Consider the following 14,712-nt stretch of genomic DNA (forward strand, 5'->3'; position numbering starts at 1 on the left):
AAAGTGAACTGACGTCCTGTACATAAATCAAGGCTGATAGTTATCATTTAAGTCATCCTGATGACTTGAGTTATGATTACCGATAACGGGGGGGGGGGGTTTCAGGGGGTACCCGATTCCGCAATTCCGTCAATTTTTTCTCCAATTTCCGTCAAACCGTCTTAAATTGAACCAAAATTCCGTCACCGAAATTTCCTTTGAAATTCAATATTTTTGTCGAAAAATTGTCGCAAATTTTGAATATCTTTTACCAATTCCGAAATTCCGCAAATTTTTTTGCTAAATTCCGTTTTTCCGCACTAAAATTGTCTAATTTTACGTCTCCGTCAGAGAACCCAATTTCCGTAATTCCGTCTAAATTTTCGCCAAATTCCGCCACTCCGTCCAAAAAAAGGGCCGATTCCGCTCCTCCGCCAACCATGAAACCCCCCTCGATAACTCATCAAGATTATTTAAACGTAAATGGAAAACCAATTTATTTTTTCAGGAATCTTTGGTAAATTAGGGGAGATTCAGAGTGTGTTGTGTCTTGCGTTTGGTGTCGGCGGAGTTCTTTACACCGGAACTTTGAGTGGTGACATCTACAAATGGCAAGGAGTGACCTTGGTGCAAAATATCAGCGGTGCACACGCGGTAAGACCAGGTTTTTAGCTGGACGTGGGAAATTCTTTTGTATGGGAATGTATATATTATAAAAATTCATAGATTATTGGAGAAATCAATGATAGAAACAGTTTATTTACAGCAGCAATGAAATCATTCAGGAATTGCTTCTCAGGGGAATATTATACTATTAGATGCTTCTGCGCCGACTCAGCAGGGAAGTTAATTGAATAGAAGTGCGTCAACTGAATAGAAGTGCGTCAACTGTACATTTCCGTGGAAACTCTATTGTCATTTTTTCCATTATATTTCCTACAGCAAATATTTTTAGGTTTGATCATTCTAAGCTTAATTTGAAGACTTCACATATTCTAGGGCGGTGTTTTCACGCTGAACGCCACAGCAGATGGTTACGCCAGTGGGTCTAAAGATGGAACTGTTGCATTGTGGGATACTGAATTTAAACCAATCACAAGAATCGATTTGAATAAACACTCTCTTGGATATTCAGGTAGTGAAAGTTCCTCGTACTTTAAAGGAATTTCTTTCGCAAAAAATTTTATTGGTGATTGTATGATGTTTTGGGCTGGAACAATTTAAGTTATAAGAAATTCTAATTATGGGATTAATTAAGTTTTTATACAATGGCCTTATCTTACTCTATAACACCTGAGGTATTCAGAGATACAATTTCCAACCCCCTGGAAATCAGCCCCCTCCATTTATTAAGCACTTAGGGGTAAAGATTATCTCTTTGACGAACCAAGGCAGTTTACCAATGAAAAAAGGTAAAAGTTATCAACCGCCAAGTAAGATTGAATTGAACCTGTTATTTTTAATCCGAAGTCCGAAAGAAAAATGTGTCGCTGTTTCTATGTTTTTTCTCCATGAATGAATTCACTGTATTATATATTTTGACAGGTATCTCCATTCGAAGTGTCTGCTGGGACGGTGAGAAAGTTCTGGTGGGAACAAATGGTGGAGAAATATTCGAAGTTGCTGCTGCTGATAAAACGAAACCCACCAATCTCATACAGGTGTGATGATAAGCTTTTGTCTTTACCAATATCTTCTCTGACTCGAATTTCATTTACAATCGTCTCTTAAGTAAGAACGTATTTTCATCTGCTGGTTGTCGGCCTAAACTATTTCCTCTTCTATTTCGCGCTAAACCTCGGAGATAAAAAGCTGAGGTGCAGCGTATTTCAGTTGCTAACCACTTAACAGCTTTTAAGCAATCTAGACTACTATTTAGTTTAGTTTGCGGCCACCAGGGATCAAATCCAAGTCTTAGATTGTAAGGCAAATGCTCTACCGACTGAGCTACCCTGTCAAAAATGTGTCTTTTTACAGCCCATATTGTTAGTAAAAATGATTTGCATGACTTCATCAGTAAGTGTTTGGTGTTAGATGGAGATATGTAGACGTTCTCTAATGCTGGGAATTAATAATACAATATTTTTAAATCATTCAATTTCAGCAAAGGCATCTCAATGAATTAATCTTCATTTATCTTCATTAATTTTCAATAGGGGCATGCAGAAGGGGAGTTATGGGGATTGGCATCACATCCAAAGAAATTGGTATTCGCCACAGCTTCTGATGATCGGACCATAAGGTAGTTTGTTACAGTCAACTAACGTTAATTCGAGCTCAAATGGGATGTCTTATTTGTTCGAATTATAGAGAGATCTGAATTATAGAAAGTATTTCAAGAGGGTGTCTCGTTGACGGGAATTTAGAATGAGTTAACGATAAGTCCATACCTATAAAACAGAGGACTAATTAAGATAAACAAAAATAATGGAAGGGACAAATTGTAGTCTATATTATAATACGCTTAAATCGGAACTCTCCCATTCTCGCATGAGGCTTTTTCGCTAGCGATTTTTAAATACACGGCAATTTTTTTCGCGCCTTTTTGATTGTATATTCAATTCTATTCGCCAAGTGCACTTCCATTCAAGAGAGCACATTTCTCCTTGATGGAGAAACACAACTGACTGTGTAATAGCACTATCAACATAATTTATAGTTTTTAAAAAAAAAGTTTATGTCGGTTATGAAATAATTTTGATTCACATGGGAATACGTCGAAGATAAAATTTGAGTTTTCAAAAAGACATCATATTTATGATTACCCTTGAGATTAATAAAGCTCCGATGACATTTCCCTTCTATTTGATACTCTGATAAAAACATTTCAATTTAATGGACTTGACAATATGAGAAAAGTTGATGACTTATTCCCAATTCAATTATGAAATTTTTTAATCAATGTTTGCTATTTTTTGTTCTATTGAGATAGCAAAATGAAAACGCTTTTACTTACGCATTGAGTTTAATTGTTAAATAATTGTTGACTCTGTTAAGAGGTATTGAAAAAAGGCACTCTTTATATTCCACCGTAAAGCACTGTGGTCTTTGGAGTGATCGGTGTTGCCAAGTACCTCTAATACTGAATTTGAATTTCTATTTGTTTTTTATCTTCATCCTTGCGTGAGGAAAATAATAGTCTTTCCTCTCCCAAAAACCCAAAAAAAGCACGTTTAAAGTATGACCGATTTCTCGCGAGAAATTTTTAACTCAATTTTCACCAATATTTGCATGAGCATTATTTTTAGCGAGTCAAGAACATTATTGTTTGAAGGTTTTCAACAAAAGAAATTATGACAAATTTACAAATTTAATAAGGAGAAGAAAAATCAAAATTCAACTAAAAATACTTTCACCATATTTTTTAATGTGCATTAATTTTAGTGTCCCCTTAAAAATTTTAAACATCAATTTTTACGAAAAAGGCCTAAATTTAAGAACATTTCTTCTCGCAAAATAAGTACATTTGTATACAAATCCCTACAAGTTTCTGAAAAATAGAAAAGCGAGCGAAGCGAGCGTATTAAAAGGAGTAAGAAGTCGTCTCGGACGACGCCGGGACGGCTAGTTTATACAGATTGATCTTATCGTGCAACAATTTTCGTTGTCATATGATACCCATATTACCCATATTACTGTAGTACACGGATTAACAACAGAACGTAATATATTTTCATTTAAAGAAATCCGACAAATCCTAAATAATGATATAAGGCGAGATCTTCTTGTAATAAAACACGTGTCCCAACTAATCTTTTGGTTCCAGGCTTTGGGATATGACAAGCCGTAGTTTGATTGGCAAAACAGCTTTCAACGTCACAACGCGTTCCGCTGCGTTTGCACCTGATGGATCAACTCTAGCTGTAGGACACGGTAATGGTTCATTCAGAGTGTTGAAAGGAAGGTAAGGCTCTCTGTTTTTCGGATTTTAAGTGCATGGGGAGGGAATACTTTGTCAGTTTTTTCCCGTCATTTTTAACTCGTCACTGTTTCAAGATTTTGTTTTGGGACCTTTCGTTAAGAAACCATATTTTCATCATACTCAACATCTGTTATCAGACTAATCTTTTCCCGTCATTTTTAACCTCGTTAGTATCACAAGATTTCTTTCTCTTTTTTCAGAGACCTTTCGGAACTCCTACACATTCACGATCGTAAAGAAGTAATCCATGAGTTGAAATATTCTCCCGACGGTTCTTTATTGGCTGTCGGTAGTAACGAAAATTCCATCGATATTTATTCGGTTCTCGAGAAATACAAACGTGTTGGTCAATGCAAAGGAAATTCAAGTTACATCACTCATATTGATTGGTCAGAAGATAGCGCTTACATCCAAACCAACTCAGGAGCGGCTGAGCGATTGTTTTATAAGATGCCCAGTAAGTCATGAAACTTGACACACCTATCAAACATTACACCGAATTCTGCTTTCAGAAGCAACGACTTCGAAAAATTGAGCCCACAAAAAATATTTTAAGGATAACCTGGGATAACCTAAGAGTTTGAAGATATTTTGATTTTTAAATGAAAAAAAAAATGGAAAGAGTATTCCAAAATTGGAACATCTTATAGCAATTTATTTTGGTGGATCCAATCTAACCATTTTCTTTTGTTTTCAAATTTTCAGACGGTAAGCGAGTGACTCGTAAAGAAGAGATTGAATCGATTCACTGGCAAACGTGGACTTCCGTATTAGGTGCGGAAGTGAACGGAATTTGGGAAAAGTATACGGACACAACCGATGTCAATGCGTCCGATACGAATTTTCAACATGGTGTCATTGTGACGGGCGACGATTTTGGATTAGTGAAATTATTTCGCTTTCCATGTATCAAGAAAGGTACGCACCTCACTTGGAAATTCAGGTTTGAGCTATGGTTACCAGGTCCAAATGACGTCTAATATTTGCTAAACACATTCGAATTTGCAAAACTCAAATCCCATCCCGTTCAACAGTTTCACAATTATATCTCTTTCACACGTTACATTTTTTATTTCAATCAAAATGGTTACTGTAGACCCATGGACAGTTTTGTTTTAAGAATTAGGGTGGAGGAGAGAAGGAGAAAGTTTTACTTCGTAACAGAATTGACCCGTTCCCGAATGGGGAGTATCGTTTATTCTTATTTCAAATTTCTAATTACAATTTGCTTTCTTAGGGGCGAAGTTTCGCCGTTATACGGGCCACTCGGCTCACGTGACCAACGTACGTTTTACGGCAGACGGGATGCATGTTATCACTACGGGAGGTGCAGATCACGCTATCTTTCAATGGAAATTCATTCCCGAAGGTTACGTGGAGGATGGTGACTCGGATAGCGGTGCAAGTTTACTGGATGGTGGTGCACAACTTGATTCGAATGACGAAGCGAGCGATTCTGATTTGTCAGATGTTGACCCATTGGATAGTGATATTGAAGGGGTATGCTCCAGATCTGTTTTAAACCATTTTATCGATATTGAGAAATAAATCGCTGCTAATTATTTGATTCGGACAATCGCGTTTTCTGAGAAGAACATTTTAGAAGAATTCTTATACCAGAAATGCATAAGCTATCATTCAATTTCTATACTATCCTTCATTTGTTTAGGAGGTGAGCAAAGATTACCAACGAGATATTTACAAAGAAGACATGCCAAAATTGAAACAAAAGTTGAAAACAATGGGTGACAAAGAAAATGGGACAAAAAAAGCTCGTCCAGATGCACCCAAGAATGGAGTCAAACTCAGTTTTGTTTTCGGGTATGAATTTTTCTCAGTTTTCTACTAAGGGCTTCTTTGGAAGAGAAATCTGAAGTGCGACCCTCAACTTGAATACAGACTAAATTTCTTAAGTTTCTAAACATTACCAACACTAGGGAGGTTAAGTATCAAAGATAAATCAACGCGACGAACGAACGGGTTTTGACCCGCAACCTGCAGTAAACATGTGAACCTGCATTTTCTAGAATCCAGGCTAAAACAGCTCAAGAACGAAAAACCGTCAAAATCTTCGTTGTTGAACAAAGAAGATATAACATCTACTTTGCTACCCTTTCCATCTTGCAGAGAAAAGGTCCGTTCGTCGCGTAGATTTATCTTTGATACTTAACCTCCCTACTATGACAAGATTAAAAACAGAGCAATGCAACAAAAAATGTTGTGTTATTTCGACTGTATTTTGCTGACAGTTGCAGAAGGAGTCAGATGTGTACAGAATCAGTCTGAACTTATGCTCCCTAAGATGACTTGAACCGAACTTTAATCGGACAAGGAGAACCAACGCTACCGTTGTCACTAGCTTTGAAAGCTGAGTTAGCACTGGGTCGGAAGAATTTGAGAATTGCTTGCTTAAAAAACGTGATAGTCGGCTTGCTTTTGCTTTTTTGAAACGCAGCTTAATTACATCTCATAAAATAATAGAGATTTAGAATGTCTTAATCAACGTATTGGTCACTCAAACTTTCCAGAAGGCTGATCATTGAAGTGTTCACAATGTATCAACTCATCTAAAGGCTTCTTTAGTTGATTTGATGCCTCTTGATTAAAGTTTCGAAACAACATTAACCAAGCCACCTTAAAAATTCTTCGGTATGAAACAAACTTGTTCTCCACTTTCAAAGTCTTGTTGATATCTGATGAAAGAGCAACGCTCATTTTGTCATCCGCATGAGCTATGGCGTGTCTACCTTTCTCTAAAATCCAGATCAACTTTTTGCGTTCTCTTGCAGTCTCCAATAAAATTTCATCAAAATTGCTCTTCAAATATTCTATTTTATTAACCATGTTGTCAAGTAATTCCCGTTTAAAGTTTTCAAGAATATTGATGTCGGGAATAAAAAGATAGGATAAAAAACCTTCCCTACACCCTTCTTGTAGTGTATTTAGTAAATAAAGCACAGCCCTGCGGATATCTCTGTCTTTAGAGCTCCAAAATGTTTCATTGCTGGACGGTATACTCTCGCATGTGCTCAACATAACAGATTTCGCAAGATACGAACTGATTCTTTCACTATCCAATGGCACAATATGTTTGTAGAAAATAGATTTGAAAATCAAATAGACTATTCTTTGGGTTGGTGTCTGTAAGGAGACAAGCTTTCTCTCCACATGTCCGAACGAATACCTGAATTCAGTTGTATCCACGTTGTCTCGCTCGGCGGACGAAGGCTTTGCTATAATAAAACTTTCATCCAAACTTGATAACCGTGTTACATTTGAAGGCCAATTTCTCTTTTGTTTTTCCCATTCTAAAAGAGAGTTCGGCTTCCAATCTACTTGAATAATGGCAGACCAATCAGCTGATAAAGTCAATTTGTGTTTCCAAATTTCTACATCCCAACTGGACTCACAAACAGCCTTGCTGATATTCCGATAAGGATTGCTTGCTGATATCTGTGAAGTTGGAATATTCAAAAGAAATGCTAAAATCCTTCTCACGCCTCTGTTGCTTCTTTTGAGTCGTTGGTGACTAAAATTGAATCTTCTGTAAAGCCAAGTTTCTTTGAGGTTAACAGTTTTAGCGTACCCATCTGTAGATAGATTAAGTTTCGAGATATCTTCCAAACGATGATTTATTTTTCGATTTCTGTTTGTTAAGTTTCGACAATTTCCGCTCATCTTGATCCGAACGAATCCTGGTTTCTCTCGCCTCTCTTCAACACAGTATTTGTGTGATTTTCCAATTTGCAATAAAATCACTTCGACGTCTGCTTCCAATGTTTCTCTTTTCTCCGGCTTAAAAAATCGTGCAGAAAAACCACCTTCCGCTATACTGCCAGCCAGTTTGATTTCGAAGCTCTTTTGTGGGCTTACTTTTTGTTTTAAGCCGTCATTCAGACTTTTGATTTGGCAGGAGATTTCTTTGTCCAATTTATAAATGTCTTTAAAGTCTTTGTAAGGGCATACTATAAAAATAAAGAAAAACATGTAATCACGTGGTTGAAATTTATTTTTTAATTATTTGTTGAGTTATTATTTTACGTTAAGCCTTTTCCTGCCCCTGGACTATTTCAATTTTCCCGTTTTGAAAAATATGAGAAATATATTCGACCTACCATAGTACGATCTACCAACAAATTTCAGTTCCGAAAACCAAAACATCCAAAGTAACACTGTGTTTTTCATTTCACTCGATAAGATTGTTTGATTCTGTGATGAATATTATCACAATATTCTCGATATAGTTATTATCTAATTTGAAAAACTCTTCAACTATATCCCTGATATTACATGACATATTTGTTGTTAAGTGGTTGACAAGGAGATAACATTATATTAAAAACTTTAAACAAATACAAATTCCTGCAAGCTGGGCAAGAATTATTTTTATGGAGATTTTTATAATTTTTAAACTTCCCCACCACAACAGGATTGTGTAACTTTATATTTTGTCAAAATTTGTGTGTCGAATTTCATATCAAATATGGTTATTGTTTGTACTCCTTCACTATAGATAGCATGACAATGCATGAAAAAGTGCTACAGCAAAGAATAATTTCTAATCTAAATAAGATATTCCAAGAAATTGTTTTGATTGAAGTGCGATTCGGTAAAGTACTCTATGCGCTAAAATACAGACTATATTGATTCAAGAACTGTCTTTTTCAGTTTTAGAATTAATTCCTTACTGTTGCTTTGGTGTAAGATTCCACTTTCACAAACTTTTCAAAATATATCCGCTATTTTTCCCGAGATAGCCAGGGTAATGATTGGAAAGGGTTTTCTATCTAGGCTAGAAAGAGGCAATTAACCTTGGCTCGGGAAGTGGAACCTTGCCCAAAACAACGGTATATTGTGACCCGATGAATAGTAGTGGGTAGACACAAAGCGATTGAATTTCATTGTAATTATTAGAACTCTTTCTCTAGATTAAGAATTCTCATGTTTTAAAAATTTGGAGGAAAAAACATTTCTTAGCAGGAACAACTTGTTGCCAAAGGTCACTTAAAACAATCTTTCCTGATCACAGTCATTAATGAACTTAACAAAAACTTATCGTTTATACTTCCAGATACCGTGGTTATGATTGCCGGAACAATTTATTTTACACTCAATCAGGAGAGATCGTTTACCACGTGGCTGCTGTCGGCATCGTCTACAAACATGAGACGCATGCACAGAAGTTTTATCTTGGTCACGATGACGATATTCTGTCATTGACGCTTCATCCAATTAAAGATCTTGTGGCTACTGGCCAGGTACTGTAACCATTTACCCTATTTTCTCTCATTTGATAATATTCCACTTTTGAGATGTGTGGAGATGAAAATTTCTTCTAACAGTGGAGATGAAAATTTCTATCGAGATAACAATGGCGATAGAGATCTCCTTGTTCATAAGTCAAAAGATCGTTTGGGGATGGTTCTGTAGTGCAATTTTCTTCCATTGAGATTCAATAGACGATATCGGCTTTCCGAATTCTCCCCGAATGATTACCCATGATGCATTGCGCAAACAAATTCACGGACGATATTGACTTTCCGTGAATCTTTTGCGCAATGCATCATGGGTAATCATCCGGGGAGAATTCGGAAAGCCGATATCGTCTATTGGGCATGAAAACAAAATCAATTTTACCAGTAAGTCTGAATTTTTTTCCGGTGGGTAGGGTTTCTCATCGGGTCTGTGACACAGGGGTTTCATTAAGGAGCTATTGGCAATGAGAGATTGCCACAATGATACGGACAACGTAGTATTCGATTTTCTAGTATACACGAGAGTTGACCAGCAACGCATTCAATATTTTCGTTGCTTTAGATCGGACGAGAACCGACTATTCATATTTGGGATGTGGAGAAATTGGAGGCTGTTTCTATTTTGAAAGGTCATCACACCCATGGTGTCTGTGCTATTGACTTCACCGGTTTGTCTTTTATCAATTCCTCCCCATTTCGCTTTCTGCTTTCTGCCCAGCTCAAAATCTTTAACCTTTCTCAAGCAAGAAAAAGCATAGCCTTAAAGGGACATAACAGTACTTGCGAAATTTGTAAACAAACTATGCAGCGGATAAAAAATCAAAACAAATGTCACATGTCAAAATGAAAAATCAAACCAAATATGGCTAATTTTGATTGTTAAATTGTTTTACAAGTTTGTTTTGGACACGTGATTTTAATTGTTCTCTTTAATGACACGTGGTTCGTGCAATGTTTACATTTTACTACTTTAATGTCCCTTTAAGCCTAGCACTTTCTTTATTTTGGCTTAGCATATTTTCGAACCTGGCTTTTGTGTGAAAACTACGCGAATTTTAACTCTGGCCTCTTTGAGGATTTGACCTCAATGGTTTCTTCACAGAACTGATCTTCATGATTGGGCAGCCAAACAACGCTAACAGGGTGGCCAGCGATACTGGAAATACTTGAAAATACTTGAATATACTGGAGAAAAAGATTGATACTTGATTATACTTGAAATTTTGATAAAAGTGTTATTTTTCAAGTATATACTGGAAATGAAAATCTCTAGTACTGGAATATACTTGATTTTATCATTCATGATGCCGCGGAGGTCAAATCCTGGATTGATGTCCAGTGCGGGATAACTCGCCACCCTTTTTCTTTATATTGTTTGTGAATATCCTTTTTCGTCGAGTCGATTTTAGTCGAGTATGTACTTGAATATATTTATTTTTCTTAGTCCAAGATACTTGAAAATTTTGAAAATATACTTGAAAAATGGAAAAAATGTGTGAAAATGTACTTGATTATACTGGAAATTGGATTCCCGAAATCGCTGGCCACCCTGGCTAAGGAGACTAATACTAGAAAAGGATTCTTAAAAACGAAGAAAACATCCGGAAAGGTGGAAATTTAGGAGATGGGTGTTAGTGAGATTGTCACAAGGCTTACATTTTAAATTCTTCCAATTACTTTTTCAGCGGATGGGAAACGTCTTGTGAGCGTTGGTCTTGATCAACATCATTCCATCGTTGTCTGGGACTGGAAACGAGGTGAAAAACTCGCCACTGCAAGGTATTCTTTTTTCATTCATACTTAAAGGTTGTCATCACTAAAATGATGAATAATTAAATTCGGCTGATTTTTCACCGTGATATTGCAAGATTTTTCTTTTCTTTTTTCAAAATATACACTCTATGTTTGCCGGTTGCTTAACGCAACTTGCATTTTCCATTCTCCGAAATGAAGTTGTTTTCTGTTTCCGTCACTTCACTGTTGATATTTTACTGAAGAATATTATTTTCTTGACAGAGGTCACAAAGACAAGATTTTTGAGGTGCGATGTGACCCAAACAACATCGATAGCTTGGTGACTGTTGGTGTACGTCATATCAAATTCTGGACTATCGCCGGCGGTGGTCTTACGTCAAAACGTGGCACGTACGGAGACGTCGGGAAAGCGGAGACACAATTATGCGTAACACATCCTAAAGAAGCGGGGACGTTAGTTACGGGTGCAGCGAACGGTAAATTATACGTTTGGCAAAATGAAGTTTTAAAAACATGCGTAGCTGCTCATGAAGGACCGGTGTTTGCTTTACATGCCCTTGAGAAGGTTTGTTTTTGTTTTTCACTTATTTTTCTACGCTCCTTGTAGAATTCGGCTGCTGCAGAAAATAGAGAATGACAGTTATAGGCAGAAATAAAATCCTGTTACTTTTGATAGAATTCGAACTTATAGCGGATTTGTGCTTGTTTACACCTGTTACACTTGTTTATCATGGTTATTTTTTTTCGTATTTATCATTGTATAAAGGGCTATGTATCTGGTGGAAAAGATGGAGTTGTTCGTTTATGGGACGAGAATTTATCACGTTGCCTGAAGACATACAAGTTGAACAGATCTAGCCTAGCAACAGGACAACCAAAAGATGTTTTGGTGCATGATAACCCAGCTATACGAGCTGTCACTTTGGGTCAAGGGAAAATTCTTGTCGGAACAAAGAATGGCGAGGTACAGAAAATTTCACCCCGTTCGAATTTTTGTATATTATAGTAGGGTGCAAGAGAAAAAATGGATTAAACACTTAACTATAGTTTATAAGATAATTTTACTTTTACCGAGTATTTCTTAGTTTTAACGATCTACCTTGGAGTGAGAATTTATCAATAGGCACTTCAAATTATTTCGTTGTTTTTTTTCAGATTTGTGAAATCGATAAATCAGGTCCAATCACGTCACTGGTTCAGGTAGGGTTGTCACTTCATTTTCTTCCCGTTTTCCAGACATTACAATTTCTAATTTTTTTGTCAATAAAACATGAAGTCTCGAGTATGTTCTAATCTAAGTTGATGTATGTTGGTTTGTAACTTTTCCTCTGTTTCATCGCATCAAATTAAATTCTTTTCCTTCCCAGGGTCATTGTGAGGGGGAGATCTGGGGACTAGCATACCACCCGACAGAACATCAAGTGGCGACCATCTCTGATGACAAAACAGTACGGATATGGGATCTAGAGAAGTTCTTACTCATTCGTGGAAAAGTGCTGGCAAAACCTGGACGATGTGTTGCATTCTCTCCCGATGGAAAATATTTAGCTCTAGGTAAAATTTCAACAAAGGATACCTAACTCCTTCACCCAGTCTCGCAGCTTTTTCAATGTGCTTTTACGTTGAAAATTTTCGCTGCCAGAAAATTTCGCGAATTCGATTTGATGAAATATTTTACGGGGATTTAATTTTGCGAATCATGAGGATAGAATGAAAGTATTTCCTGGTTTTACAAAGTAAGAACACATTTGAAACTATGCAAAGATAATTTTATGCCACTCAAGATTGTCAAAGTCCCTTGCTATAAAAAGTATAGAAAGGAGAGTGTTTGAACATTTTCAATAAGCGAGCTTGAGAAATTAAAGAAAATCGCGAGTACTTTTGATTTTTTTTTCACAGCAATTTAACTCAGCAAATCATCAATATTGATTTTTTCGATAACATTTAAATTCGCGAAAATTGTTCCTAAAATGTTTTTTTCAGTGGCCTGTATTGAAAGACTTGACTAAGCTATATTCGCCATCTTCGTAAATAGCACCCCCCTTTTCCGTTCTTATCCGGGGGGGGGCACTCATATGATCTGGCCTACGTCACGTGCCGCGCTTAAGGGTGGGGTTTTTCAGCATCCCAAAATGTACTGTAAGGGTGTGTTTCTGTTAGATTGCACTGCAAGGGTCGAATTTTAAAACAAATTCAAAATAATTGTTAAAAAGAAAGGTTTTTACTTCTCGTTTGTTTGAAAAAGTTTCTATTGTCTGATAATTACAGCTGACAAGAATAATTTTCTCATTTTTTCTTTGAAACAGAAAATTTCCCAAGCTTCTTCTTTCAGGCAGATTTACAGCTGAGAAATATAGTGCACTATAAGGGTTTGGTTAATCAAGGAAAAATGCACTGAAAGGGTACTTTTTCAGCCATATTGAACTGCACTGTAAGGGTAAGATTTTGAAAAGCAGATTTTGCGCGGCACATACCGTCGTTTCGAAATCGAGTGTCCCCCCCCCGGGGTTCTTATATACGATACACCTGATGTTCTATATCATTTCACTGTTAGGTTTCAACGATGGAAGTTTTTCAGTTGTGGATAGTGAGAAATTCGAAGAAGTTGCAAATTACCATCATCGAAAAGAAGAAATTGCCGACATCAAGTTTTCGCCAGGTATCTGGTATTCACTTTTTATCCTGTGGTTTTACATCCAGAACTCCCTTCGTTAACTTATTTTTATTTTATAGCAATATATTTTGCAGGTCTTTGCAGGTCAATTGACCTCTATGAAACAGAACTTTTGATTTTACATTTTATAAAGTTTTTCCTCCCATTCTATTTTATCAAACGCTCTTTGAAGACTTGTAAGGATGGTGCTTCAACAATAACTTCTTCTAGCTCATTCCAGGTTTTTACACTTCTGTAAAAAAGAGAGTCGCTTTGGTAGCCTTTTACTTCTTTTGAAACGACGAATTTGAGAATTTGATATGACCAATTCTGTTTCATGTTGTTTGCTTACTCAGGAGAAGGCAAATATCTTGCGGTGGCATCGCATGAAAATTACGTGGACATTTATAACGTGTTAACAAAGAGTCGTGTTGGTGTGTGCAAAGGTGCTTCAAGTTATATCACACATATCGATTGGGACCAAAGAGGTAAGTAAATTTCTTTACACACAAGATAGACTAACTACTTACTAATTTCCCGTAAAAGTGTGTCAGATTTCGAATTTTCGAATAATTTGTAGACGCGGTATCTTACATAAATCGAACGTAGGCTTCGATAGTAGAGGATGGGGAATTTCCCTAAGCTTACGTAGTGTCTTAGGGCCTTAGGTAGAGTTTGCTTACGTTCAGAAAGTTTTGAACGGAAGAAAAAGGCACGTAAGACCCTCTTACTCAATAAAAACTCTACATAATGTCAGGAAATTCCCAAAAGACAGCCTTACGAACGATTTTATGTATGGTTTTAACCCTATTCGGCCTAGGGGGGCGGGCTGTTTCTGTTCGGGGGTCAAATTATTGGTAATAGCTTCTGAAATAATAGAGCTTTTGCCATGAAATTTTCTGTAAATTCCTAACTTTTATTTAGCTTCCAAATAAGAATGAAAAACCTAAAAAATTTCACACCTTGAGCATGATGACATTTCTGACAGTAAGGTGTCACAAAAATTGACACTTTTCCAATACAAATTTATTTTTTATGTCAAATATATCGTTTAAACCGTAATTTATTGAATACTTAGGATAGAATAAGCATTTTAAACTCAGGCAACTTTTTTCTAAAGCCTTTGTTAGAATACAATAGCTTTTTAT

General features: G+C 36.5%; 1 protein-coding gene across 1 annotated transcript in view; it reads left to right on the forward strand.

The window, feature by feature from the left end:
• LOC136820760 (echinoderm microtubule-associated protein-like 6) overlaps positions 1 to 14,712 on the forward strand; it is a 112,578-nt gene that overhangs the window by 7,128 nt on the left and 90,738 nt on the right. Inside the window, exons 5-22 of the mRNA XM_067076983.1 lie at positions 488 to 633; positions 979 to 1,114; positions 1,525 to 1,640; positions 2,136 to 2,221; positions 3,746 to 3,883; positions 4,102 to 4,358; positions 4,607 to 4,819; positions 5,139 to 5,401; positions 5,571 to 5,722; positions 8,973 to 9,159; positions 9,719 to 9,824; positions 10,842 to 10,935; positions 11,173 to 11,476; positions 11,678 to 11,875; positions 12,067 to 12,111; positions 12,279 to 12,465; positions 13,466 to 13,570; positions 13,921 to 14,052. Of these exons, the coding sequence (XP_066933084.1) occupies positions 488 to 633; positions 979 to 1,114; positions 1,525 to 1,640; positions 2,136 to 2,221; positions 3,746 to 3,883; positions 4,102 to 4,358; positions 4,607 to 4,819; positions 5,139 to 5,401; positions 5,571 to 5,722; positions 8,973 to 9,159; positions 9,719 to 9,824; positions 10,842 to 10,935; positions 11,173 to 11,476; positions 11,678 to 11,875; positions 12,067 to 12,111; positions 12,279 to 12,465; positions 13,466 to 13,570; positions 13,921 to 14,052 (2,865 nt within the window). The remainder of the gene's footprint in view (positions 1 to 487; positions 634 to 978; positions 1,115 to 1,524; positions 1,641 to 2,135; positions 2,222 to 3,745; positions 3,884 to 4,101; positions 4,359 to 4,606; positions 4,820 to 5,138; positions 5,402 to 5,570; positions 5,723 to 8,972; positions 9,160 to 9,718; positions 9,825 to 10,841; positions 10,936 to 11,172; positions 11,477 to 11,677; positions 11,876 to 12,066; positions 12,112 to 12,278; positions 12,466 to 13,465; positions 13,571 to 13,920; positions 14,053 to 14,712) is intronic.

The sequence above is a fragment of the Clytia hemisphaerica genome, unplaced genomic scaffold (genome assembly GCF_902728285.1).
Source record: "Clytia hemisphaerica strain Z4C2 unplaced genomic scaffold, Clytia hemisphaerica genome assembly, whole genome shotgun sequence".
Lineage (NCBI taxonomy): Eukaryota > Metazoa > Cnidaria > Hydrozoa > Leptothecata > Clytiidae > Clytia > Clytia hemisphaerica.